The 27,943-nt window shown below is 39.9% G+C and overlaps 1 protein-coding gene across 2 annotated transcripts; it reads left to right on the top strand.

The window, feature by feature from the left end:
* The first annotated feature begins 170 nt into the window (after positions 1-170).
* kcnip1b (Kv channel interacting protein 1 b) lies at positions 171-27,883 on the top strand. 2 transcript variants are annotated; one of them, XM_042007932.1, is made up of 9 exons: positions 171-317; positions 813-985; positions 23,652-23,776; positions 23,904-23,973; positions 24,065-24,135; positions 24,212-24,319; positions 24,412-24,516; positions 25,806-25,868; positions 26,433-27,883. In XM_042007932.1, exons 2-9 carry the CDS (start codon positions 898-900, stop codon positions 26,478-26,480), a joined length of 678 nt encoding a protein of 225 aa, XP_041863866.1. In that variant the 5' UTR covers positions 171-317; positions 813-897; the 3' UTR covers positions 26,481-27,883. The 2 variants fall into 2 exon arrangements, with proteins under 2 accessions (XP_041863866.1, XP_041863867.1); XM_042007933.1 differs by lacking the exons at positions 171-317; positions 813-985 and adding an exon at positions 18,473-18,816.
* The last annotated feature ends 60 nt before the right edge of the window (positions 27,884-27,943 follow it).

Here is a 27,943-nt window from a genome sequence, read left to right as displayed (position 1 = left end):
TCTTTTACCAGATTGTTCACTGGGGAAAAAAATAGGTGGAAACAGGAGCATCAACCAGACTGAGAGTGAAGAGGAACAAAAGCAAGACAGGAGGAGGGAGCATGTGAGGAAGGGCGGGAACAGAGGTGGCTGCTGGCGCTCTGCAGTACAGATCTGCTGAGAGCGCCAGAGCAGAGCTCCTCCACAGAACACAGCCGCAGGGCTGCCACTGCAGATCAGAGGAAATCCTCACCAAGAAATATTTACTGCTCAGGAGATTTTAAGAAAGAAGACAAGATAAAGCAAGAAAACTGTGAATAGAGAAACATGCTAAGAAGGTGAGTAGAACTGGCTGAGGTTGTCTGCTGTTTGTTGTATGAACAGAACTTCCAGAGGGACGAGGCTCTATACTTTCTACTTTTGGAGTCTATTTAATAATTTATTCTCTCCCTCACTTTGGTTTGCAAAAATAATTTGATATGTTAAAAGTCATATATAATTTTGTACTATTTTTTTCAAGAAACATTCTCAGTCTCAGCACCACTCTAAAATCAGCTTCTGAATTAAAACCTATATGTGTGTGTTCCTTTGAAGTGTGTGAGCATGTCTTTTTGAATGAGAGCATCAAGTATACCCATGTAAGTTAATAGATTCTCAGGTTTATCTGCTTGAAACATTAGTGCATGTGAGTCAAATACTAAACTACATCAGAATTCTGCAGGAAACTTAATATTTCTGCTGTTGTTCACACAGAGTCTCAAAGGATCTGATGATGTCACATTGTAAAAGCTGCTGAGTCAGAATTTACTTAAGGGTCATATCTTGCATTGCAGACGGCCAAGCCTTTTTTTCTTCTTCTTCTTCTTTTGAACGATATTGGAGGAAACCTGCCCCATCTGCCCCTGCCTCTACCCCAGGATGGCGGGCTGTACCAGCCGCTGCAAGCAGGGGGTGCTCAAGTTAATCCAGTCCCTGCAGAGACTGGTCTCAGGAACTCTCACAAAAGGTATGGTGACTTATCACTTTGATTTGATAAAGTGTGGTTTAATGGGTATGCTATGCTATGGTAGGCAGAGTGAGCGTGATGGCGTTTGCAAGAAATTCGGTGTCAAAAACGCTCATGTCAAACACCACTTCAGTCCTTGCGCTCATACTTTTTTTTTTTTTTAACAACATGGTTTCATCAGTTGTTGTTTTAATCCTAAATAAATTCAAATTAAATTCCACAGTTGAGATCAGATAAATCTCATATTGGTGGTGCAGCCATGTGGTGAAGGTCAAGAGTTAGTCACTATATCAGCAGTTATGTAGTTTTTTCATGTTGAGAAACTAAAACAAATAGTTTTTATAGTCTGACCAAAATTGGACTTTCATGTGAAATATTTATGAGTAGACAATGTCTTACCTAGAAGAGACTACAGTTACCCCCCTTTACAAAAAGAATTAGGATGGACCAAACTAGTTGCCACTTGGATAAAGGATGGTTAAAAAAACAATACTGAAAATTTCATAAATGTTTGGGAAAATGCTGTATTGTTGTGTTTAACACCACATCACTCCATATAGATGTTTGAATGTATATATCACTTCATGAGTGCTGAAAACCTGGAAATAAATCTGGCAAAGAGGCCATTTACATGAATGTTGGTTTGAAACAGGGACACTAAACTCTGGTCCTCGTGGGCTGCTATCCTGCAGGTATTAGTTGTTTTCCTGCTCCAACACCCCTTCTTCAAACCAACACCTTCTTGCACAATGGCCCATTATTTTCAGTCAGGTGTAGTAGAGCAGGAAAAGGTTTAAAACCTACAGGGCTACAGGAGTTTTACACCCTTGGTTTAAAAGAAAAATAAAAAAAAAAAACTTTCACATCATTGTATATATTAGAGTACAACAATATATTTTATTTAGATCTATTTGAAACATTTGATGGAAAATTAATGTTCACAGATTTCTAAGGAAGAAGTGATCAATCTTCATTGAACTGGGACCTGAAGTCATCTTGCTAAGCTATGAATCTTGCTTCATAGCACAGGAATTTTTGACTCAAATATGTTCTTTTTTAGTTGAACTTAATTAGTTTTTTTCTTTGTTCTTTTCTGTCTCTTTCTGGTCTTTGTTTTGCTTTCTTTGTTGTTATGATTAATTTTGAGTTAAGTATTTTTGTTCTCTATAGGAAATGTTGACATAGTCTCTGTAGCGTGGGTATCTTTACTCGTTGAGTCCTCTGACTTACGTAATGTTCAGGAATCCGTCCATGAAGTCAGTGATGAGACTGTAACTAGAGGTCATGAGAAGATCTTTCCAACTTGTGATCATCAAAATTAATAATCAAGTATTTTTCTTGACATTTACTAGACTAACATCTTACCTACCAGAACTAGCTTTAACACCCCACAAAAACATGATATTGGCATTTCACATATATAAACAAACATAAATCCATGAAGCCAACAGTATACATGGAGCTCATTTTCAAAAACAGGAGGGTATTATTTGTCTTGGCAATAAGACTTATTGAATGATCTGTTGCACACCTCCAAGAGCTGAACTGTGGGGTCAGGTAAGCATCACCCATGCACTTCCCTCGGGCAACACTTGTGATGCACTCTCAAAGCTCTGGTTCACTTCCTTTTTCATGTCATCTCTCATACTTTAAAGTTGAAAGTCACTTTTTAAAAAAACAGACACAAACACATGGGCTTAATCACTGAGTCAAAGTGTAGCTGAAAGTCAGTCTGGACCAATAAACAACTCAGCTCTCACCTTCAGAATAATTCGTGACCTGATGTGAATTTTAAATTGTATTTATCGATGTACACTATGGTGCATTTGTGCAGTTGCAGGCAGTACGTCACTTAGACACAGTCTGTGGGCGACTTTTGTTATCTCCATCCATTCTTAGTGTCTGTTGCAGAATTATTTGACCAGGAGTTCTGCCAGGAATTTATGCAAACTTGACCAAGCAAGAACACTGAGAAAGACTGAACACTAAAAAGCTGCTATGCCTTCTTTCATGTGATGTTGTCTGATATGGAATTTTTGCACCTGCAATACAAATAGAAAAATAATCTGGGTAAAAATAAGTTAAAAAGGAAATTTATTTATCAGTGTTTTGCTGAGAGTGCGGTCATGTTTTAAACTAGAAGCTAAACCATGATTCTATTTTGGAAATAATACAGCCTACTCATGGTTTGACAATCTAGGTCATGCAGTGCAGCTACATACAAGGTCTATAAACTTAAGCAATTTCAAAACCTGCATCTGATTCAAGGAGCTATCACATCTGCTTGGACCAAGTAATGTAATGAAATGTAATGTAAAAGAATGAAGAACAAAACCTTTTTATTAGGATGGTCTCTGTTGTTTTCTATCTTTATTTTCATCTGTCAGTAATTCTGCTCTGTTTCCTCAAAGGATGAGTTACTGATGAAATGGAGCATGAACTTTATCAGACATATAATCCCATGACATTATGCCTCTGCTCTTGTTTGCTGTCTGTTCCCAAATGTGCTTTAATGATTGCAGCCTGAGTCTGACCTATTCAGATGTAAGGTTAACATGCTGAACAGCATGGGGGCCTGTCTTCATTTAGCTTCATAATTAACTGTCACTGAGTTAATTAAGGGCTTTTAGTCAAAATACTAAGATAAGAAATGTCTGAAAGGAGACCATAAATTTAATCCACATTGGGAGTTTTTCAAAAGATTTCATTTAAAGAACAGAATTATTTTATTAGATGATAATATAGTTTGGATGTATGTTTCAAATAGTTAATTATGCCCTCAAAGTTTCTTGTTGGGATAACTGACTGAGTTTGTCCAATATTTGATAAGTTAGTGTTAAGAGGGTGAAAATACTGAAATGAACACGTTCACACGGTGAACTCCAGAACCAAAACTAAAAATGTAAAGCTACTAAACCTTAGCTGAACGTAACCCTTTATTGGACAAAGGACCATATTTGTACACGTCAATGGACACACAAAATGCCTCTGCATGCCACCATGATCGTAGAACCACATGGAGGTCTGCAACCAATCATCAAAGATCAGGCTGCATCTCATCTACTTCACTGAGATCGGTCTTCAGCATAAAAATGAAAAAATATATAGTAGTACTGACCACTTACTAATGTATAATTGTTATTTTAAGAAAAAATATATCCAAGTTTTAACGTTTTGTAATATCCTCCAATTTTTTAATAACACTTCTCTCTGTGGTTGAAATGTTTAATTTCCAAGCATTTCAATGAGTGCTTGATAAAGACCAACTTCAAAGTTAGCTGTAAATTTATAAGTTTTACAAATAAAGGGTCTGTCTGTATTTTTCACCATTTAGATTTAAGAGACATTCAGCTGCTTGATATTTATAGAGCGCTAAAAATATTAATAGGACTCTTGTTACTAAGGAACTAACCATAATAGGTTGACTTATGGCATGCAAGAAAATTGTCTCTGTGACTGGGATTGCCTTCCAGATTGCCTTGCCTTTTGTTTGCAGAATGTGGTGATAATTATATTGCACAAAACCCCATCTGCAGATTACAGCAGAGTACCAACATAGGATATTATATGGATGAAGAGAAATTACACATAAATCTGCCTTAGAATCTTACATTGCTCACATTTATATGACTTTTGAAATATGAAGTGTAAATTATGCTGTCCACCTTTAAAAATGACCTACTTATAAGTTCAGCAGCATGTATATTCATCTTCAGACCTTTAGCCATTGCACGCTGAGAGTTCCAGAGTTGGGAACAAAGGCTTATGATATGCCTCAGGCCTGAAGCTGACTTCACACACATTGTATGCATAGCTCCCCAGTGGTATGCTTTACTCTTGTTTCATATTATTTTGCTTGTGAGAATGGTTTGCTCATTATATAGGGGCTACAAATGGCTTAAACTTTATAGAAAAAGAATATCTTGCTATTGCTGTGGTTTGGATTAAATAAGGAAATGGAAAAGGGTGAAGGGAAAAAACCTGAGAGGTTTTTTAAAAAACGGTCCATTACCCAGTTGTTTTTATTAAAAACCCTAAAAAAAACACCCAAAAGGCAATGTTCAGGGCTCCTGGGTTCATTTGAGAGTGTACTCATAATGTGATAGACTGATAACCATAGAGGAAACTTTTACCTAGGACAGGTCTTGGACAGAATCACTGGGCTGTGAAGAAAGTAGGATATCCACAGGGTCTCTGAGTTGCAGAAAATTCATATCCATGTTTTGAACATGCATACAGAATAGATATTGACTGCTTTATCTCTATTTTGCACAATGTTTTCTTTGTCATCATGAGTCACAAGTCAAACATACATTTCCTAAATCTGAAAACCAGTTAAAACGTATTATCTGAAGGTGCTGGATTTATATGAATTAAATGCCTTTCTAATCATCTGAATGAAAATGATAATCATCTTGAAATTAGCCAAAAAGAAGTCCTGACTGTATATGACACATAAGAAGACTACATAGGCTATACTGTCTGTATGAGGGAATGTAGTAAAGTGAGGTATTTTATTGTATTTCAGTTAAAGTATATTAATATAATACGAACTATAAATAGATAATAATTAAAAGAGCAAACATGTATTGGTAGTCATTGTGTAAGGCTGAACAGGAATATATGTCTGTGCTGAAGAAGCCTCTGTCCAAAGATACTTGACCATAGAGGATGTGCAACATTGTCCATTATGTTGTGAGGCTTGTGCAACATTATTCTTCTCACACTCAGTTTTTGGGTCTTCTTTATCAGTTTGTTCAGTTTCTTTGAGTCTCTGACCAACAGATGGCCTCTCCACCACAGAGTTGTAAAAAATACAGTATGTAGCATGTTCTCTTTCATAATATTCCGCTCAATGTCTCACTATGGGATGCAAGCCTCACTGCAGCCCTCAGAAGCAATAATCTCATTACGCCAACCCTGTTTGGCTGATGAACGTGTGAATGTATCCGTCCGCATCACGTAGTACCATCTGCCTTCAATAGCTCATGCAGATGGACCAATTCATTCAAAAACCTCTTCTCGCGTCCACAGCTAGCTAGCTTAACTGTTCACAGACTGAACTTTGGCTTCGGTCGCAGAGCGCTACCTAGCTTGGACTCTTGACTCTTTTGGTCACACTAGACCATAGTGCTTCCTTGCCCCTCTACGGTTCGGTAGCACCATCCCTCATACCAGAGGGCTCGGAGACTCTGGGGCTCATTCCTGTCACTGCGGGAACAAAATATCAAGCAGAGACCCACACCAGGTCTGCTCAAGTTGCCTGGGGCTGGAACACTCCCACGATAGCAAGCCTGGGCCTGCTCCACATGCCTCCAATGGAGCCACTTGTTGCAGCCCACCTCTACCCCCGGCTGTCGGCATTGTCCTCCAGGAGTCCCAGCCTGCCGTCTAAGTTTGACTGTTTTCAGTTGACCCTGACCAAGAAGGCTTATAAGGTAGCTTAATGTCCTCTCCCTGCTTACTGCTTACCAAGCCGAGTTGTGCGAGGATTTTGGATAAACACAGGACCCAGCAACGTGGGAGGACATTCCGGTCATCACCGACCTATGTCTCCACGTCCAATGCTGTGCAGTTCAGGCCATGGGCAGAGCACTGGGAACTATGGCTATTGTTCTGGAGGGGCTTAAGGGCCTTCCCTTTGAGCCACTGGAGGGGGCAAGTTTAAAACATCCATGCGCTTTTGGTGCACCCGACATGCGCCCAGTTTTTCCCGGGCAGTGTGAGAATGATTTTGAGGCCCAGCCCGGCTTTTGTGCCTAAGGTGGTGGGCTCATGTTCTCCTATTGATCTTGTGGCTTTCCCTGCCTTGTTAAGGGAATCTCAGTCACATGCCTTGTGTCCAGTGCGCGCTTACGTGGATAGGACTGGGGGTCTCGGGCAGAGTGATCAGTTGTTCATCTCTTGGTCTGGTCATCACAAGGGAAACCCTGCCACAAAGCAGTGCCTGTCACACTGGGTGGTGAAGGCGATTGCTTTGGCCTATACAAGTCGTTGTTTGCAGGGCACATTCGACTCCGGGCACGGCCGCTTCCTGGGCCCTATTCAGAGGGGTCTCTGTTCAGGACATTTATGCGGCGGCGAGTTGGTCCGTTTCTATATGCTAGATGACTCCACTCCGTGCGTGGCACGCGCAGTTTTGTTGTCCTGACCGGAACGAAGTTCTTTTCCCGATGGGTTGGTGGACGCTAGATAAGCTTGTCTGGCAATATGGGAGCTACCACATCCCATAGTGAGACATCGAGCGGAATATTATGAAAGAGAACTTTAGGTTATTTACATAACCCCGGCTCTCTGAGTAATGTGAGCGAGATGTCTCACCAGACAACCTTTCTTGCTGGGGCGAGTGAGAAGAGGTGCTTATCTTGAATGAGTTGATCCGTCCGCATGAGCTATTTAAGGCAGATGTCACTACGTGATGCAGACGGATACGTTCATACGTTCATCAGCCAATCAGGGTTGGTGTAATGAGATTACTATTTCCAGTTTTTGTCGTATCGGCGGCAGATTTAATACAGACCTTGATCCGGAGAGTGAGACGTCGAAAGAGAGGGAAGCGAGCTGGTGTGCTCGTGCGACTACGGCGACGTGGATTACGCACGCCCTTACCTGGAATTTTCCTGTCCAATGTGCGCTCACTTAGGAATAAAATAGACGAACTAGCACTGATGAGGAGCACGAACAGAGACTTTTATTTATCCTGTGTTTTGTGCTTTACGGAGACGTGGCTGTGTGAGGAGGTCCCGGACTGCGCGTTACAGCTGGAGGGATTCCATCTTCTCCGCGCGGACAGACAAGCAGCTCTCTCCGGCAAGGCAACAGGTGGAGGTGTCTGCTTCTACATCAACAGTGGCTGGTGTACGGACATGACAGTGATCGCTCAGCACTGTTCTCCCTCTCTGGAATATTTTTTCATTCACTGTAAACCGTTTTACTCTCCGCGGGAGTTTGCCTCATTCATACTGGCCGCTGTTTACATCGTGCCAGACGCGGACGTGCACGTAGCTCAGTGTGCACTTGCGGACCAGATACTGTGCATGGAGCGGACATACCCGGACTCTCTCATCATTGTTCTTGGGGACTTTAATAAAGCCAACTTGAGCCAAGAACTTCCCAAATATAAGCAGTACATTAAATGCCCGACCAGAGAGGAGAACACATTGGACCATTGTTACAGCACGATCAGCGGAGCTTATCACGCAGTGCCCCGCGCTGCACTCGGTCTTTCTGATCACGAAATGATCCACCTGATCCCCGCGTACAGGCAGAGGCTGAAACTCTCCAAACCGGTGGTGAGGACAATAAAACAGTGGACCAGCGAGGCTGTGGAGGAGCTCCGCACGTGTTTGGAGACTACAGACTGGGACTCAATGAGGGCTGCCACGGACAGTTTGGATGAGTATACGGACACTGTGACCTCATATATCCACTTCTGCGAGGACAGCATTATACCATCACGCACCAGGGTGAGTTTCAACAATGACAAACCCTGGTTTACTCCTAAACTCAAACAGCTGTGGCTAGAAAAGAGGGAGGCCTTCAGGAGTGGGAACAAAGACTGCTACAAAGAGGCTAAATACAGGTTTAGCAGGGAAGTGGACACTGTTAGATCACAGCACTCTGAGAATATGCGACAGGAAATCTCAGAGAACGACCCGGCCTCAGCGTGGAGAAGACTTAGGCAAATGACCAACTACAAGCCCAAAACCCCCCACTCCACTGACGACCTGCGAACAGCCAACCTCTTAAATGGATTCTACTGTCGCTTTGATGGACCATCAGGCAGCCCTCACACCTCCACCAGCCCCAGTCCCAACAACAACAAAGACTCTTACCCCCCCTCCTACCCCGCCTCAGAGGAGAATGCATCATCAAGGACTTCCACAACGCCCAAGGCGTTGTGGAAGTGTCTCTCCAGCCACCTTGAGACACTGTGCAAACGAGCTGGCCCCAGTGTTTACGGACATTTTCAGTGCCTCACTGGAGGCGTGTCACGTGCCGGACTGCTTCAAAAATTCCACTATAGTTCCTGTCCCCAAGAAGCCAAGGATCACTGGACTTAATGACTACAGACCTGTGGCACTGACCTCTGTGGTCATGAAGTCATTTGAGCGCCTGGTTCTGTCCCACCTCAAATCCCTCACGGCCCCCCTCCTGGATCCCCTGCAGTTCGCCTACAGAGCCAACAGGTCTGTAGACGACGCCATCAACATAGCCCTGCACTTCATCCTGCAGCATCTGGACTCACCGGGAACCTACGCCAGGATCCTGTTCGTGGACTTCAGCTCTGCCTTCAATACCATCCTCCCAGACCTCCTCCAAAACAAGCTGTCCCGGATGAACGTGCCTGATCCCATCTGCAGGTGGATCACTGACTTCCTGACGGACAGGAGGCAGCACGTGAGGCTGGGGAAGAACATCTCGGCCTCCCGGACCATCAGCACTGGCACCCCCCAAGGCTGTGTACTTTCTCCTATGCTCTTCTCCCTGTACACCAACTGCTGCACCTCGAGCCACCAGTCTGTCAAACTTATTAAGTTTGCGGACGACACCACCGTTATTGGACTCATCTCTGACGGGGATGAGTCTGCCTACAGGATGGAGGTTGAACGTCTGGTATCCTGGTGCAGCTACAACAACCTGGAGCTGAACGCCCAGAAGACAGTGGAGATTATTGTGAACTTTAGGAAGCACACAGCCCCACTCCCCCCCATCATCCTGACTGACATCCCCATCACCACTGTGGACTCATTCCGCTTCCTGGGTACCACCATCACCCAGGACCTCAAGTGGGAGCCCACCATCACCTCTGTCATCAAGAAGGCCCAGCAGAGGATGTACTTCCTGAGGCAGTTGAAGAAATTCAACCTGCCAACAAAGACAATGGTGCAGTTCTACACAGCCATCATTGAGTCCATCCTCACTTCTTCCATCACCGTGTGGTACGCTGGAGCCACCACCAGGGACGTACAGAGGCTACAGCGTATCGTGCGCTCTGCTGAGAAGGTGATCGGCTGTACTCTCCCATCTCTCCAGAACCTGTACGCCTCCAGGACACTGGGCCGTGCGGGCCGGATCGCAGCCGACCCTTCTCATCCTGGTCATGGACTTTTTGAGCCACTCCCCTCAGGCAGAAGGCTACGGTCCATCCGGACCAGAACCTCTCGCCACAAGAAGAGTTTCTACCCCTCTGCTGTTGGACTCATGAACGAGAACTCTAGGCCATAAACGCTCTGTCTCACTCACAGGACCTGTGCTTCATGCAAAAAGAGACAAACATACCAAAGCTACTTTACTGTCACTTTAGCATACTTTCTGGATTATGCTCTAATTCCATACCCATCCTGTATATTTTGTAATTTTGTGTTAAAGTGTAGAGACTTTATTTTGTTTTAAAATTTTTATTTTATATTTATTGCATGCTTAAACTTATAACTTATATTGTTTTTATGTCTGCACCAAGTACCGCAGCATTTTCCTAATGATGTGAACCTGTTCACTCATATGGCAATAAAAAACCTTTCTGATTCTGATTCTGATTCTGATTCTGATTAATGCTTCTGAGGGCTGCAGAGAGGCTTGCATCCCATAGTGAGACATCTCGCTCATATTACTCAGAGAACCGGGGTTATGTAAATAACCTAAAGTTTCTGCGGATGCTGGAGGGACCTAAGCTTCCTTGAGAAGTAGAGACTGCTCTGTCCCTGTCGTGTTACAGTATGGGACAATGTTGCATTTCAAGTCTGTTATTTAGTTAAAGACTCAGATAACTGTTGTTGTCTGCTAAGATGCAAAATAGTTTTCAGTGTATTCCTAAAATGCCCAATTAAAGTGCCTACAAGGACACTAGATGCAGGTACAAATGAACATAAGAGTTTAAAATAGAGACTGAGGGATCAGCTGCATCATTACCAAAGGCAACAACAGAGTGTAAAAGAGCATGGAAGGGAAACACAGCAATTACACTAAATAGAATAGAATAGAAATACTTTATTAATCCTTTTGGAGAGTCCTCAGGGAAATTTGGGTAAATACGTACATATATGTCAGTAAATAAAGTAGCAGTTGCAAAGTTGGCAGTTCCTGAAGATGATGGTGAACAACATTGCACTAACAGCTAACATTGCAAAGAATAGATTGTACTTAAACCATATAAATAAATGTAATAATCAGTCCCAATACTAAGAGTTACCATGGTTACAGTTAAGACTGGGAGGGTTGTTTGTTGCCTGTGTGCGTGTGTGTGTGCGTGTGTGTGTGTGTGTGTGTGTGTGTGTGTGTGTGTGTGTGTGTGTGTGTGTGTGTGTGTGTGTGTGTGTGTGAATTGTGAATTTGTATCAAGGGACATTTCAGTTAGTCTGAGAAAAAGGTGCAATGTGTTCATCAATGTAACTGCCTTTGGGTCAAAACTGTACTCTCAAACTTAAGAACCCTCTTGCCAGATGGCTAGAGGGTGAAGGAGCAGTGGCTGCAGTGGTTCAGGTATTTACAGATAATGGTGATTTTGCGACAGCAGCAAGCTCTATAGATCTGTTATGTAGATGGCAGCTGCAGGTTTTTGATCTAGCACGCTACTTTGAAGATGTGTTAGAGGGCCTTTCTGTTTGCCTTTAAAGCCAGAATATCATACTGTGATGCATTAAGTGATAAATAAATCTGTTGATCACCTGTAGAAACTGGCAAACAACTTTGTAGAAGTTGTTGTCTTCTACAAAATACTTCTACAGATCTTATCCAATTACTTGATGTGAACTCCAAAGTGTTTGAGGTTCTGGATCAAGTCCAACCCCACTTTGTTCATACCAGAGGGTTTATGGCCAGTGTGATTCATTCTCCTTAATTATCAAAACACATTTAACAGTCAGTACAATAACATTATTATTGTTTTGTTTTTAATCATGTTAACTGAATATATTTTCCTCTGTGCATTCACATATTGTCTGCTGCAGCCAGAGCAGCAAGAGCATCAAATACTGCCAAGCTGGCCCTTACATCTCTGATGGGTCCTTTGGCCTTATTGCACCCACACACAAGTCTCAAAAATATTGCTTGATAATATCAAATGTTGCAATTCTGAAAATCTGAAATTAATTCTGAATTTATTTTGTGATGAACAAAAGGCAAGGTCCCCATTAGACAACTGGAAGTGGAGTACAGGAAATCGAGTTGCAACAAAAAGACATTTTTTTCTGGAAGACAGGTTCTGTACTTAAGCTTTATTTTATCTGTTAACACCCCCGCTGACTAGCTCTTCAGTGCTATGAGAAAGTGTTAAATGGAAGTTCAGTCCTACATCAAATGACTTCAGTAGTTGTGGATATTAACTCCACCACTGAAGCTGCAATGGGAGCACAAGACCCAGCTTAAAATGTTTCTCTTCAGATGATACACTGGGGAATGAACGAGGGGGCACAGCTCTTTTTTGTTTGTTTGTTTTACAGAAATACACATTTACTGACAATATCATCCCACAACAAAGGTTTATAAATCAACAGTAGTAACTCACAGACAAAAAGAGAAGATATTGATTTAACAGCTCAGTCCTATGGGCTGATTACTGTGGTTTAGTCAAAAAAGAATAAACTTGCCCAATAATCATGAAGTCATGATTATCATTCTCTTATACTTCTGCTTTACTCTTCCACTTGCTGTTTGGTTACTTGTACACCTCAATTACTTGCTTAGTTTAAAAAAATGCATTAAAATTCAAATTAAAGGAATTTACTATATTTATCCAGTTAAATTCTAATGCAATAGACAATTTTACTTTGATAAACTGCTGTGCAGAAAACTAACTGATAACCATTTCTTCCAATGAGATGTATTCCCAAAGAACTTGAGAAAAGATCAGTGACCAGATTTGCTCGCTATAAATCAAGCCTGGAATTGTCTTACTACTGTTTTACATACAAATTAAACAGCATATAGTACTTGTGCTTGCCATCGCTGAAGGACAACAGGCGCATCTCAGGAAACAGATTATAAATTGTATTCATGGTGCTTTTTTTTTTTTTTTTTTTTTTTTGAGGGGGGTGCAGTTAATATCCACATAACTTTCTTCAGTGTGCAGACTCTGGTTATTTTGGAAATAAAAGTGTAAGTGAAAATAGCCCACTCATCCAGCATTGTGCTGCATCCTTCTCTCAATTTTACAAGTCACTTGTGTCCTCTAAAGTGCATAACTTTGCAGCAACAGTCTCATCACCCCACCGTGTGGCGACAGATTCAGATCTATGGCACAAATCCGTCAGGTGGGTTGACGAAAATTACAGCACTTAACATTACTCTGCCTTTGTCTGGTCTCCTCCCCAAAAGCTCCCCTTTCTCCTGTCAGCCCTTCTCCCCTTTGTCGTGGTTGTTAAAGCAGTGAATCAGAGCTGACAGTGTGTCTCTGCTTTTAATTTTTTACACCACCTCACTACATACTTTTATGTAACCGCCCTCTCCTAGATTTATTTTTATCTTTTTGCTCTTGCCTCCACTGTGTCTGTGTGTGTGTGTGTGTGTGTGTGTGTGTGTGTGTGTGTGTGTTCCAGTCTCCACTTTAATCTTGACCAATGACATTGTTTTATAATTAGTCATTCACATACAGAATATCTTTTGGTCATACAAGTATTTGATGCTTGCAGTTGGGATGTGAAGGTTGTGTTTTGTGTAATAGAAAGCAAAGGTTCTGCTGACATATTCATGTCCTGTTATGCTCTGTAGATTCTGGCTCATTGTGTATTTAACTGAGAGCCAAATGTGCTGGCAGTGTTGATGTGAGCGGCTGGTGAATCGAGAAAGATTGCATTCTGCTGACATCTTCTGTTCAATAAGTATTATAACAACAATACAGAAAACTGTGAGAGTATTCTGCTTTTAAAGTTGTAAAATACATAAATATGCAAGAAAATATATAAAAATGTCCATGCAGTCTTTTGCTGGCTAAGTGACCTCGGGACATAAGTCAGTTATGTTTAACTGAAATAACTGAAAATGGGTTTTTAAGCTGCAAGGTGGTTTGATAAAATTCTTGTTATTGTTTTTTACTTATTATTCATAACAATATGATTATGAGATTACTTTTTGTTTTCATTTCTGTTAATAAGAAGTCATTACCTGCTTGTTCCAGTGTAGGAGTGAGGCAGGCTGGGGTTTCAGCTACTAGGCAAAAGAAAGGATGGTACACCCTGGACAAGTCTCCAGTTCATCATAGGACTATCACAGGGAGACAAATAATAACTCACATTCACACTCACTCCTAGGGAGAATTAAGAGACACTGGTTAATCAAACATGCACATGTTTGGATTGTGGGAGGAAACCAGAATACACAGAGTGAACCCAAGATTCAGGATTAAAGATCTTTATTGACATTATGCAAGTGTGACGGAATTTTGAGGAGTCTCTCGACTTAGCACACATAAATAAGAAAATGGAAGATATGAAATCTATAAAGATATAAGAACACCTCTATATTTACAGAATAAGAGCACATTCAAGCAGACAGAAATATTTACAGGGTGGATAAAGTGCATCCTAGTGTAAAGGTGGAGGTCTGTGTGTGTCTGACAAGCTGTGAATCTTCAATGTGTGTGTCTGTGGAGGGTTGAGGGCATGTGTGTGAGTACTGTATGGGGTAGGGGGGTGAAGGGTTGAGCTACAGAGGGCCTATTGCTTTCATTGCTCAGGGGAAGAAGTTGTGTCTGAGGGGCTGTCCCCACGGAGCCGAACTGCAGTGAAACCGCATAACTATTTTAGCAACTCACCCTTTCATCCCCACAAAACCAGGTATTAGCCTCCATGAATCCGATCGTGTCTGAAACCAGATACCAAGGTGGATAGGTTTAAAACCTCGACCGTCTGTGTTCTGTGAGGACAGCGTAGCTGCACAACTGGAGGATATGACGTCAATGTGACGAACGCGCACCGATTCCTAATCCACCCTTCTTCAAGTTTTTTTTACTTTGTAGTCTAGATACTCGAAAAAGAAGCTAGACTTCTTCATCAGTTCAAACAAATGTTTCTCTTTTGCCTTGCACTGACTCTTCAGCCATATTCTCTTCTCTTCTTCCAATGTGAATTTCCTGCAACATGCAGTGAGCCTTTATCTGTGCCAGCTCTATGTCTTGTTCTAGCTTTGTATTATTGTTTAATCATCATAGCGCCCCCCACAGCCTTGTAGTCGTTGTCAGAGGAAATGTGAATCCCCTGGAACTTAGTGCTGACCACACACTCCACTGCTTCTCCATGTATGCAAAGAGGAGTGTGCTCAGTCTTCATGGACCTCCTGTAATTTATGATCTCCCTTGTCTTGTTGATGTTAAGAACTAGATTTTTCTTGGAACATCATTTTGTGAGACCCACCACGATGGTGTCTTCCCCAAACTTCACAACCATGTTGGTGGGGTTGATGGCAGAGCAGTGCTGTGTGAAGAGGGTGAACAGGGCAGGGTTGTCACAACCCTGCAGCATTCCAGTGTTGAGGATCAAGGGGGAAGATGTTTACTTCCCTATCCTTACCACCTGGGGCCTGTTGGTGAGAAAATCACTGATGAAGGTGCAGAGTGATGCTGACAGACCCAGGTTGTGGAGCTTCAGGGCCAGCAGGTCCGGGAGAACGGTGTTAAAGGCTGTTGGGATGTTGAGACCTGGGTTGGGTGAGCCAGGGCCGTGTGAAGCGCGACTGAGACAGCATCATCTGTAGAGCGGTTCTCCCTGTTGGTGAATTGCAGGCTGTCCAGGCCTGCAGGGGTGGCAACCATGATGTGCTTTAGGAGTTTCTGCTCAAAACACTTCATGATGACTGGGGTGAGAGCGACAGGGCGGTAACCACTGAGAAAGGAAATGGTTGTTTTTTTGGAGTGGCAAAGGCACAATGATGGAGAACTTCAGGCAGACAGGAACCGTGGAAAGCTGCAGGGACAGGTTGAAGATGTCCAGTGTCCGACCTGACACTAACCATGCATGTATAGGGAGATCATGTAAGCTTCACACAGAAAGGCTTTTATTTTTTGCTATTAAATAGAGTTATAATTAGATCCAAGTACATTTTTCCTTGTACTTTTGTAACTGTGATCACACACTTATTGTAAGTGGCACAGCATTGAAGTTAGCTACACAATTACTACATTACTATTGCCCATTTTCCTGCGAGTTTGAATTTTCAATATCGTTTCAATTCTTCCTCGACAGCTGAATTTCTCCCACGTCGTATTCATAGGGCATTCATTATATTGGTAACTACAGATTTCACAATGACAAATAAAGAGACTCTGATTAATCAATGTAAAAAAAATTTCCTGTTTGTTTTGTTTTTATTACGAACATAAAGGCTTCAGAAACCTTACTTTTTCTGATAAATCAAAACTCTGTCAAGAGAATAAGCAAAACAGCTTTTTCTCTTTGTTTGGTATTCATATTTACACATTTTTACTGATGACTGATAAAATGACAAGAAAATTAATCTATAAGAAAATTCACATTTTTCTAGATAAAACATAAATGGTTTAAAAAAAAAAAAAAAAAGTTACTGGTTACTACCATGCAGCACTTTCCCTATATCTGCTCCTAATGGGTTATGGGTAACTCATTAACTAAATAATATAATAAATATCGCCTTTGTAATGAAACGAATGAATGAAACATGTATGTGATTTTTTTTTCTTTCTTTCTTTCTTCTTTCTTTTTTATGTATGTTGTCTGTGCTTGTGGTAGTGGTGGGCTGCCTGCCTGTGGAGCTCCTGAATTGGAAAAAATGATGAGAGATTATGAATCCAGACTGCAGTGCGGTGTCCTTGCTGCTTGACACTGTGCAGCAGGATTTGGTGCAAAATGACAGATCCAGATGGTAAACATCTGCCATGGGGATAATTTTGGGTTACTTATAGTAATCTGAATACTTAATTAAGTAAGTAATCTTGTGTTTGTGTACAAGAGCACTTATTGGCTCAATTATGTTTGTAATTGCAGTAGTGATAGGAAATGCTGTTTAAACATCCATGATATCACTATGTTAAGCCATGCATGGCTGCTTTTTGTCTAAGAAAGTTTATAAATATTTGATTGAAAATTCTGTGAAATCGTTGCAGGATACTGTGACTGTTGATCTATAAATTCTTTTTCTGGCAAATTTTGCATGAAGAAATGCAGTAGAGGAAAAACTATCTTAGAGAAAGAATAGAAAACCCAGCTTCAGGTTAATGTACAGTCTATGTATCTAAATTGTGTATGAAATTATGTTTAATTTATCAGTAAGTTCTTACCTCAGTTCCACCTGGGTGATGACAGGTCTGGTCTTAACAATCCACCCTGTACACCACTTAATTTAATTATCAGTTTTTGGTTTGTTTTGTGTAATCTTTGAATATCTAAATAAGACAAACAAATAAATAACAACAATACATTTTCAATGATTAAATAAATGTTTGTTTGATAGATAATTGTTCATGAGGTCGCAAAGTAATACAGTGTAGAACTAGTACTTTTATCAGTTTTAAGGTCTTTTCACTCCTCTCAGATGTTCTTTACAGCTCAACTCAAACATGGTAGAGTGCAATTTTCAAGAAACAAGAAGGCCATAACAATGTTGAAAAAAACTACAAGGTATGAATTTTTTACCAGCTAAAAGAGGCTTTCTGAAGCCGTCACACACCCACACATATACACAAAAGGAACTTTTCATTTCTGGACAGAAGCAATTGGAATATTAAAAAAAAAAAAAAGAAAAAAAAGACTTTGCATTTCTTGTATTTAACTTCTTTACATGTACCACACATAAACCAAAGCAACTTTATTGTAAATATCTCTCCTAAGACTGCAGTTTGAATTATGGCAGCAGGGAAAGGCTCCAGCCCTCCCCAACCAGGATAAAGCAGGTATAAGAGAGTAGATGGAGGTAGAGTGAGCGATACACTCTGAGTATAACAAACACTTATAATCCTTTTTTTTACATCCAGCAACTCTGCCTGATTTTAACGCTCAGTATTTGGATTAAAATAAGCATTTCTTTCCTACCCCCGCATTGCACAGGGCTTATTTGATATGCAGTCATTGACATTAAACGGTAATGTTCTGTTTTCTTCCACAATTTAAAAAAAGATCACTAATGTTAAACCTTGGGTAAAGTTTAATGTCTCCCTGCATAAAGGAAAAGGTTTACCCATAATGATGTGGTGAGCTAACAGAAGCACAGGCGCACAAAATGCAGCCTTCACAGCTGACATCTACATGCTCATTATGGTTAACACTGTGCTTCAGGCACCAATGTGCCAATTTGAGCTAGTATTGAACAGAAATAGTCATTAACCTCTTGCTTGTGCAATGTAATGATTAAAATAAGAAAATGGGAATAGATAAATTAAATGTAAAAAACCATCAGAATCAGCTTGATCTTGACCTGCCAACTCTCTCATTTCAGTGCAAGGCTCCACCAGAACACAAGGGCATGAGGAGGCAGAGAGCTTGAAAGAGGGGGAAAGGCTGACAGATGAGTTAAGTGAAGCACAGAATGGAGGGAGTGGCGCAGAAAGGCAAGAGCAGCTCATGTGCATGTGCGATTGGTGAGGGGAGGGGGGGTCAGAAATTCAAGTGAGTCCGATCAAAGAAGAGAGCCGTCTTCCAGTCATAGATCTGAAACCCGGTGAGAAGACACAAGAGGGGAACAAAAGCCGTTTTAGAAAACAGCTGTGGAAGAAAACAGAGGCAGGACGTCAGGCTGAAAAAATCGTGAATTAAGCAGCGGACCGTTACTCTGCAGGTTGTTTGACCAGGCTGGTTTCCACGGTGACAACATGGGTGCAGTGGTTGGCACTTTGACCATGCAAACAAAGCAAAGGAGACCATCAAGAGGTATGTCAACATTGGGCAGAAGGAGATGGAGAGATGATGAAAAAAGCAGCAGAAAACTGTCAGAGCAGAGAAATAAAACCTGAATATAGCAGCTGAATACACATTAATAGACCGACTCTAACTCATGATTTTTATTTATGTTAATAAGATGTTTTTGTTATATTTCAGCAGAATGGTGTTTGGGAAAGAAAGTTAACCATTGAACACCAAAAGACGACAGGAAAATGGGTTTTAGCTGATTTGTGCTAGAAGTGAGATACATGTCAACAAATGGCATAAATGTGTGTATGTAAAGCATGTAAACCAGCTGCATTGATTTTGCATTGGTTTTTAGAATAAAAATAAATAATTCACATTCACCCAAACAAGTGGCAGCAAAGCCATGATTAAAGTCTTCTGTTGATGCTGAGTTGTGAGCTATGACACATGTACTGTTGTAATGATGGAGAGACCACAGGATGCAGGATGTCCTTGAAAATCACATCCCCCGACTCATATTATGGTGTGTGTTTTGAGTGTGCCGGTCGAATGTGTGACTGAGCGTGTGAGGGAGTAAAAGAGAAACATGCAGCAAATGAGGGTTTATCCCAGAGCATGTGAATTAACACGCAGCTCACATATCATACCTCACCCTGGCCTTATGCTTGAGAAACCAGTTGTCATGGAGACTGGGTTGTAGTGCCATAAAAAAAGCAAGATAGGAAACGTACTCCAGCAGAGTGAATGGCAAATTCATAGAAGCATGAAATGGAGATTAAAAAAGTAAACAGAAAAGAAGCTATCATTACCTGACCTGTAATATAAGAGCCCATGAGAAGAGTAGTCGTAGTTTTTACTAAGAAATTGTAATCACTTGTCCTATTTGAGACTTTCAGGAGCCTTTAAACTGAGCAGGACATCTTCTTCTTATTTTTAACTACATTAAAGTTTCCCATTAAAAAGTGTTTTACAGTCCCAGCTATGCAGTGTTTGAAGAGATAAGATTAAAGATTTCATCCCCAGGAGGAAAAGATTTTTCATTTTACCAGTATGGCGGATACGTCTGTGGTATCTAGTTTGCCAGGAATTACAATGCAAGTTCAAAAAAAAAAGAAAAGAATTGAACAGATGACAGTCACTGCATAAATTAAGCAGCTGAATAATTGCTGACAAGTGAAGGGAAAAAATTGTCATTTTAATTAATGTAAGTTTAAAATTGAATACTTTTGCCATGCTAACTGATTGAAATCTTACTTAGCCATTCACAAAAAAATCAATAAATAAAATAAAATAAAGGAATATAGTGTGACTTATTTCACCAAGGAATTAATACATTAAATAAATGTAATATAGGCAGGAAAAATACTATCAAAATTAATACTGTATGGATGCTGCAAACACAGACATAAAGTCCTAAAACATTCAAATAAAAATGTCACAGCAGCACAAATAAACCTCTAGTTCAGCCCTGAGTTTAAAGTGTGAAAGACTTTGGAACCTGAATCAATGGACTTAATGCTTCAGTTGTGAAAGGAAAGATTAAAAATGCTGATCTGGGTGAGTGGAGTCATTTAAAGCTAAAGCCCTACATTTGTAATCTAGCCTTACAGATTATACCTTGGGTGAAAGTGTGTCAGTTTGTTCAGCTGTCTGCGGTCTTTAGCTTGAATGTTTCCAGACCACAATTGTTGAATTTGTGATGTGATCCTGGAAGAAAGTTTTTTTAATGATGATGGTAACAAATTATGGAAGTAAAGAAAGCAGCTATCCTTGTTCTTCCAGCCAGTATCTCTATTGTATTTCAGTTAAAATAAAAGTGACACTGTGGTGTAATGAAGGGTCACAACTTCCTGTCCTAGTGACTTACTAAAGCCAGAGAGACAGACAGAAAGGTTAGGGTTTCTGATTTAAATAACAAGGTATAATCCCTTAAGCACTGGGCTTAAGAAGAGCTGGCCTGGTCATTATTTTACATTCTCTGTCTTATTTTACATTTGAGGCGGGACATTTAACCTTGATTTTGATTTTGACTATCACACAGTCTAATGGAATAAGATACATCTTAAATCATAAGTGAACAACATCCTGGGACACAAATTTTATTTTTCTTACTTTTTTTATGCAAACATCTGTAAATTGAGATACAGTCATTATTTGCTTTCACACATTTTGGGGGCTGCAGGATATTCAGTGTTTGTTGTACATATTATCATCTAGATCATAGTTTATCACCCATTCAACCCCTGTTTTAATTACCCCTCCAAACTCAAAAAAACATCTACATTTACTCTTTCAAACTTTTTTCTTATCATGTGAAAATGACACACACAAAGCCCAAAATTAATAGAAAAACAAATTGTGAAATTTATATGCTATGAGATTGCAAAACATCTAAGTAATCACATATAATTGTGTCCATCACCAACAATATAGTGATTTCTGTTGCATGACTATTTCTTATTTTTCTCACAGGCTGTAATCTAAGGTGATAACAAGCCTGCAAAAACTTGACATGTACAGTGTAAACATTAAAGGTGATGTCAGTGTTGATGTATGGTATAGAGGGGATGAAGAAAACCAAAGCAAATCTTTTTTTTCAAGTCTTTGAATCCACAAATTAACTAGTAAAGTTGCAACCTGAGCCTGATGACATTGACTTGTTTTCAAGTATTTGCCACACACACTGACACTGTGATCATGATTACACTTGTGAAGTGTGAGCAACGTTCTGGAGAAACATGTGCTGTCATTCTGAAGCCCCTGCAGGGGTTTCCACTGACAGCATGACAGAACTGATACCCATCTCTAATTATCTCCATCATGTCATCATGTAACACTTTCCTCCTAGTAGGTGCTGATGAATGGTTATGTGCAGAGCAGCTGTGGCACCATTTATAAAAACTCTTGTTTGCATTTAAGAACTGGTAATATTAGTAAAAATTCTGCACCATCGTTCTGATGTAAAACTAAACAGCATAATTATGTCTGGTGAGATTTGTTATAGAGTTATAGTGTTTTAGATGTCCTACTTCCTTCTGGATAGCTTCACGTTTGTTATTAATTAAATCTGTCGTACACCATGCTTTCCTTTTTGCCTCCGCTTCCTCTCCTTCCAGTCCTCCATGCTTCACCCCCACCCCCCTATAATCAGCACCTCTCCCCATTTTCTTTTAGCACCCTCATTTCATTTCATCTGTTGGATTTGCAGGGAACCAATGCGTCCTGACAGAAAACATAGAGATGGCACAATGCTTTTGTTTTTTTTGTTATTGTGTGTCACAATTAAAATGAACATGTAAAATGTATTTGATGCCCTTTTTTTAATCAGTACATCCAGTATACCCACCACTGCACATTTCTAATGGCTGTCTATCTCCATGACAACAAGAGGATGTGTGGATGGCAACTGGAGCTCAGGGGAAGATTGAAGGAAGATTGAGGGGAACTGTAACACACAAGCTTGTATTTTAAGATGAGAACTGACACCACAGTATTGCCCAGACAATGTTAGATCCTAGTAAACTGTCACAGCTGCAAGTGGTGCTGTGACAGACATTTACATTTTGTTGGAAACAACAGAATTAAAATTAAGATGATTGATGATGAGAAGCAGTTTTTCTTGTTCATATTCATTAAAAGCGTATGCTTCTGGTGATGTTTAATCAAAGTGAAATGGTAGATTGTGATCACATATACAGTTTCTGTGTTAAAGATCACTCAAGAACATCTGATAAACCATGCAATGTTTTTTTTTCTTTCTTTCTTTCTTTTTTTCTGAGTGAGTTTAATTGAACATACAGGCAAATTTTTAAAAAGAAAAAAAAATGGGACAAAAGAAAATATTAACAAAGCTTTGTTCAAATGAAGGGAGAAGCAAAGAATACATATTTAGCCTCTTAATGACTGAATTTATTTACAGTTATAGATAATTGAAACCTCAAGAGATGAAATTTTAAAAAAGACTTGACATGGTTTATTCCAAATTTGCAACAAGTGTCAAGGGGTTAATGTCATTGTTCATACCATTGTCTGATTGATTTAATAATTACTAATAATATAAAATACCATAGATAATTTAATACTGAACTATGTAGTAATAATAAAAACAGTTATGATTATGGTGATAATAACAGTAATATTTCTCAGCATATGTAATACCACCATTAATTCAATCATAAACACATGAATGGAGCTGTAAAGTAGTCATAATAATAAAAATGGTGATAACAACAACAACAGTAATAACAGTACTTGGCATATATAAATAAGCCATCCAGCAACCTTCAGATTTCATTTCTGCATCATTTTCTCTGAGGGTCTGCAGTTGCCTGTGGGTGTTTTCTTCTGGATATTTGCTCCTGTTTGTGAACTCATTGGTGTGTAGGATTGTGCCCACTACCGGATGTTTAGCTGTTAGCACTGACCTGTATCCAGAGACCATGACAGAGACAAACACTCGCCCACAGCAGAGGCATCTCCTCACATCATTAACCACCATCCATCTCCACAGTACCCGATACTGAGCCCCATGTTGCCGTTAATAAAAGGCTTTAAATACCTCTAGGGGTAGCTTCATTTCTCAAGTGCACAGAGCTCATCTCAAATTCTTCTTTTTCTCTTTGTCTCCATCCTTGACTTTCTTTTCCGTCTGCTTCACTTCATCTCTGTGAACACTCTTTTATGCTGTCTAATCAGATTTTTGTTGTTTCCTGCCGATTTCACATTCTCAAGCTTCGCTGAGTTGTCTTTTTCCTGATTTTCATCTTCTTAGAAACTTGGAAAAGTCTTTGTTAAATAAGCAGAGCAGAAGCCTTGACCTTAACATAAATCTTTCTGTGTCTTTCTCTTTGCTTTAGACAAAACAGATGATGAGCTTGAGATGACCATGGTGTGTCACAGGCCTGAAGGTCTTGAGCAACTGGAAGCCCAAACTAACTTCACCAAACAGGAGCTCCAGATCCTCTATCGTGGTTTTAAAAATGTGACCATACACTTTCTGATTTTGTAACCAGATTAGTTTGTCATACCACATGACACCATAGTTATGATAAATTCATCTGACAAACAGGACATTTTTCCAACATTAATAAACCATATTTTCCCCACAGGAATGTCCCAGTGGAGTTGTAAATGAGGAGACATTTAAACACATTTATGCACAGTTCTTCCCTCATGGAGGTAAAGCACACTCTTTTCCTCTCTCTTTACCTGCTTTGTGTAGCTTTGTGACATTAGATGCTTTTACATGTTCATTTTGTTGTTAATGCAGATGCAAGCACGTATGCACATTATCTTTTCAATGCATTCGATACAACAAACAATGGCTCTATCAAGTTTAAGGTAAAATAGATAATAAAAATTTTACTCTTGTCTTTCTTATGCATTTTTGCTTACTTTAAGCTGTTACTGTCTACAGGACTTCGTGATGGGGTTGTCTATTCTGCTGAGGGGCACACTAAGGGAAAAGCTGGAGTGGACATTTCATCTTTATGACATCAACAGAGATGGATACATTAACAGAGAGGTGAGACTGTGCTGTTGCATTCTGAAAACTGTTCAATGTGCTATCTCAGCCATTTTTTGCTTCACCACTAAAATAAACTTGTCTTCATACAGGAAATGACAGAGATTGTGAGGGCCATTTATGACATGATGGGCAAGTACACCTACCCTGCATTAAAGGGAGATGTCCCGCAGCAGCATGTGGATGCCTTTTTTCAGGTTCATTTTCTATATTACTTTCTGTCAGTCTTAGAATATGTACGGTGTTATAGAAGCAGTAAGGTTGATTAACTCCTGCATGCAAACATGTACTCAAACTGGCATACAGCTGTGCAGAATATACTCAAAAGTTTCACAGTTCTTTTTGCATCTTTTTGTAAAAACAGTCAAGTATAAGTGAAGTTTAATATAAGCTAATTTTCTGTATCAAATATTCTCCACAACAAAAAGCTGTTCTTGTTCATAGAATTTCATGTTATTTTTGTCAGATATCTTAAATGCATCAGAAACTAACTGAAAAGCAACCCATTGAGAGTATGTAGCAACTTAATGTCAGATATAATCATTCCTGATTATATAAAGTCATTATTCAAGTAACTTAAAGAAGAAACACAAAACTTTGTTAAATTGTCTCAGTGGGGCGCCCCCTAACAACAACTAATCTGGCATCCATCTTGCATCCTGCTAGTATTCTGAGCTCTCGATGTCAGGTCGATGTAGACTCTTTTTTTATCTCTCACTCTGTTTCCTTCTCTCTCTTTCTTTACCTTGCTTCTTCCAGTAATACCCTGTTGTATTTCTTTAATTTGATAAATCCGCTACAGTGTGCATTCAAAATGGCTGTTGTGTTGACATCCAGTTGCCAGCGTGTGATGCAGTGCATAAACTGAAACTCTGCCATAAAGTGATACAACATCACATAAGGAAAAGTTGTGAGGTGTGGTTTTTCAGCCTCAGGAAGCTGCAGGGCAATGACGTCTCCAAGAATGTACATAATAAATGTCAGTGTGCCATTGAAACGAGTCAGAAACACATATTTTTAAAGTCAGAAAGTTACATAATGTTGCTTTAAATGTGCAGTGATATGTGCAGTGAATCTGGCTATATCAAATCAAATCAAACTTTATTTATAAAGCCCTTTTCATGCCAAAGGCAACACAAAGTGCTTTGCATGATTAAGAAATTTAAGCACAATTCAATTCATGCATGTTAAAAACAAAACAAGCCTTTACACATCGCTATACTTACATGATGAGCTCCCACAGAGAAAGTTAAAGTAGCAGTCAATTATGAACTTTTTTCACACATTGCATGGTTGGACATACATTGATGAGTAATTACCCTCATGTCTTAGTATAATGGGACAGGGGTAGTTAGCCAGTTAAGTAGCCAAATCGAGCTATAGCTAGCTATAGCCACAGCTCAATTCATCTGCGCATTTGAAAGTTTCTGACAGTAAGTTCATTGGAAACCAATAATAACACTATTTACTGCCGAATTTTCCACAGAAAATGGATAAGAATAAAGATGGAGTGGTGACTTTAGAGGAGTTTATCATTGCCTGTCAAGAGGTGAGCATGATACATTACATCTTTGTAATATGAACTTAAAAACAAGAAATGCATCATAAAACACACTGTTCACTTATTTAGTTCCATTTAAAGCTGTAAACCCAAAGTGGTGTTTATAGGGTTTTGTCAGTCTCTTCTAAAACATATTCATATTTTCAGCTGCACCTTGTCACTGTGCACTTAAATAAATAGCCACTGTTGTAACAGCTGCTTTGGTGAGAAGTAATGGCTCATTCATCAGATTTTCATCTAAGTCCTAAAAGCAAAAAAAGACAATACTGTCAAGCAAATAAGACAAAGATAATGTAATTGGTCATTTATTTATTCAGAGGAATGATACAATGCTGTTGAATGGCGAGTGCCAAAATTATATCAAGCTAACATGAGGGCAGGTCAAGAGTTTATCTGGCTAAGTTCTCAATTCTGTTTCTATAGTAATTTTCTCTGACACGATCCCCAGCACAGTACCTCACTTAAGCAGCTGTTACTGCAAACCTACCGATCAATCTAGTAATGCAGCACAGCTGACCCTTAAATGCATCACTCTGCCTTCATTCTTCCCAGGATGAGACCATGATGAGATCCATGCAGCTGTTTGAAAATGTGATGTAGGACAAGTGGAAAGGAAGGAGACAAAGACATGGAAAATGAGAGGGCTTGGCGTGAGCGTGTGTGTATGTGTGTGGGTGCATATGTGCAGTACCTCCAGTCTCTCCTTCTCCTCTTTCCCGTTCTGTCCAGCTGAGATCTGGATACAACCAGAATCTCCCACAAATGAAGGGATTGGAGAGGAATGCTTCTATCCTTCCTGACAAGTTTTGCCATGCAGCAAACTCAAAGTGACTGATGTGACAGGCCTGGACGTTAAGGCATCACTTTCAGCCCTGTTGTGAAGATTGGCCTTTAAAAGATAAAGATGCTCCTATATCACAAGGCTGCGCCTGACCTTTAAAGAACCATGTGTTCAAGAAGTTGAACTATTTACTTTAATGCCATGTCTTTTTACCTTGCCAGACATTAACTGCATGTGTTTGAAAGAGTCTTTTCTTCTGCTATTTGCTAGATTCATTATGGGGATTTAGCCACAAGGATATGTACATTTACTGTCTCCTGCATCCTGTTGTTGACAGATTTAAAGTGTCATGTCAGTTGTAATGATGCAGTGACCTCTGATTTATTTGTGATAACCTGGCTGCTGTTTGTCAGTCTGGTAAATGCTTGTTGTTTAATGCCTATAGAGGAGTCAAATTATTTTAAAGCTGTACATTACATGGGTCTCATGTGGTGAGTAAGTTTGTGTGCCTGTCTATACATTGGAACTTAGTTTTTAGTGAAAAGGAAGACTTTCATATGTATTTTCACAAGGGTCTTGTCAAAAAATGTACAAAAAAAAAAAAGTGCACAATTTTTTTTTATGAAGTGCCCACAAAAACCATTAGCAGTGGTGACAGTTGATCAGGATGTATGTTATAGATGTTGGCAGCCATGACAAACCACCATGTTTAACTGGTTAATGTCAGTGTGCCAGAAACAGCCAGTTGATCTCAGCCCATTGAGATCATTCATCAGGAAAGTTTTTGATTATCTTGCAATGAAATACAACTGAATTTCAGCTCTGAATTATGATCCTGTGATCAAACCAAGGGAACTTTTGTCTACATTAATGAACATTTGGCACTGCCTCTCCCATCCAAATCCAGACAGTGATGTCACACTTGTGTACAAAATACAGATATAACACTATATCTTCTGCAGTGTCCTGCCAGTGGTTTTATTTTAGTCGGGGTCTGTTTAAAAGCACCACCATTATAGAAAACTTGTTGAGACATAGAAGTTGAAGCACTAAAATATTAATCATTGTTCTTTTTGCAGTCAGTAGAACAGCTCTTTGCTGTGGGGTACATCTGTGTGACATTACAGCCTCAGGTCTCCATTATCTTAGTTGAAGTAGAGTTGTTAAAACCCAAAAACAGAAGATTAATTCTAAGCCATAAGAATAAACATTCTTTTAAATATGTGGTATTTTCTTTACGCTTGTTTGTCATTATTCTGTGTAATGTATAAAGAAATACACA

This window comes from Melanotaenia boesemani, chromosome 15 (genome assembly GCF_017639745.1).
Source record: "Melanotaenia boesemani isolate fMelBoe1 chromosome 15, fMelBoe1.pri, whole genome shotgun sequence".
NCBI classification, from domain to species: Eukaryota; Metazoa; Chordata; class Actinopteri; order Atheriniformes; family Melanotaeniidae; genus Melanotaenia; species Melanotaenia boesemani.
This window is presented reverse-complemented; position numbering and strand designations above follow the sequence as displayed.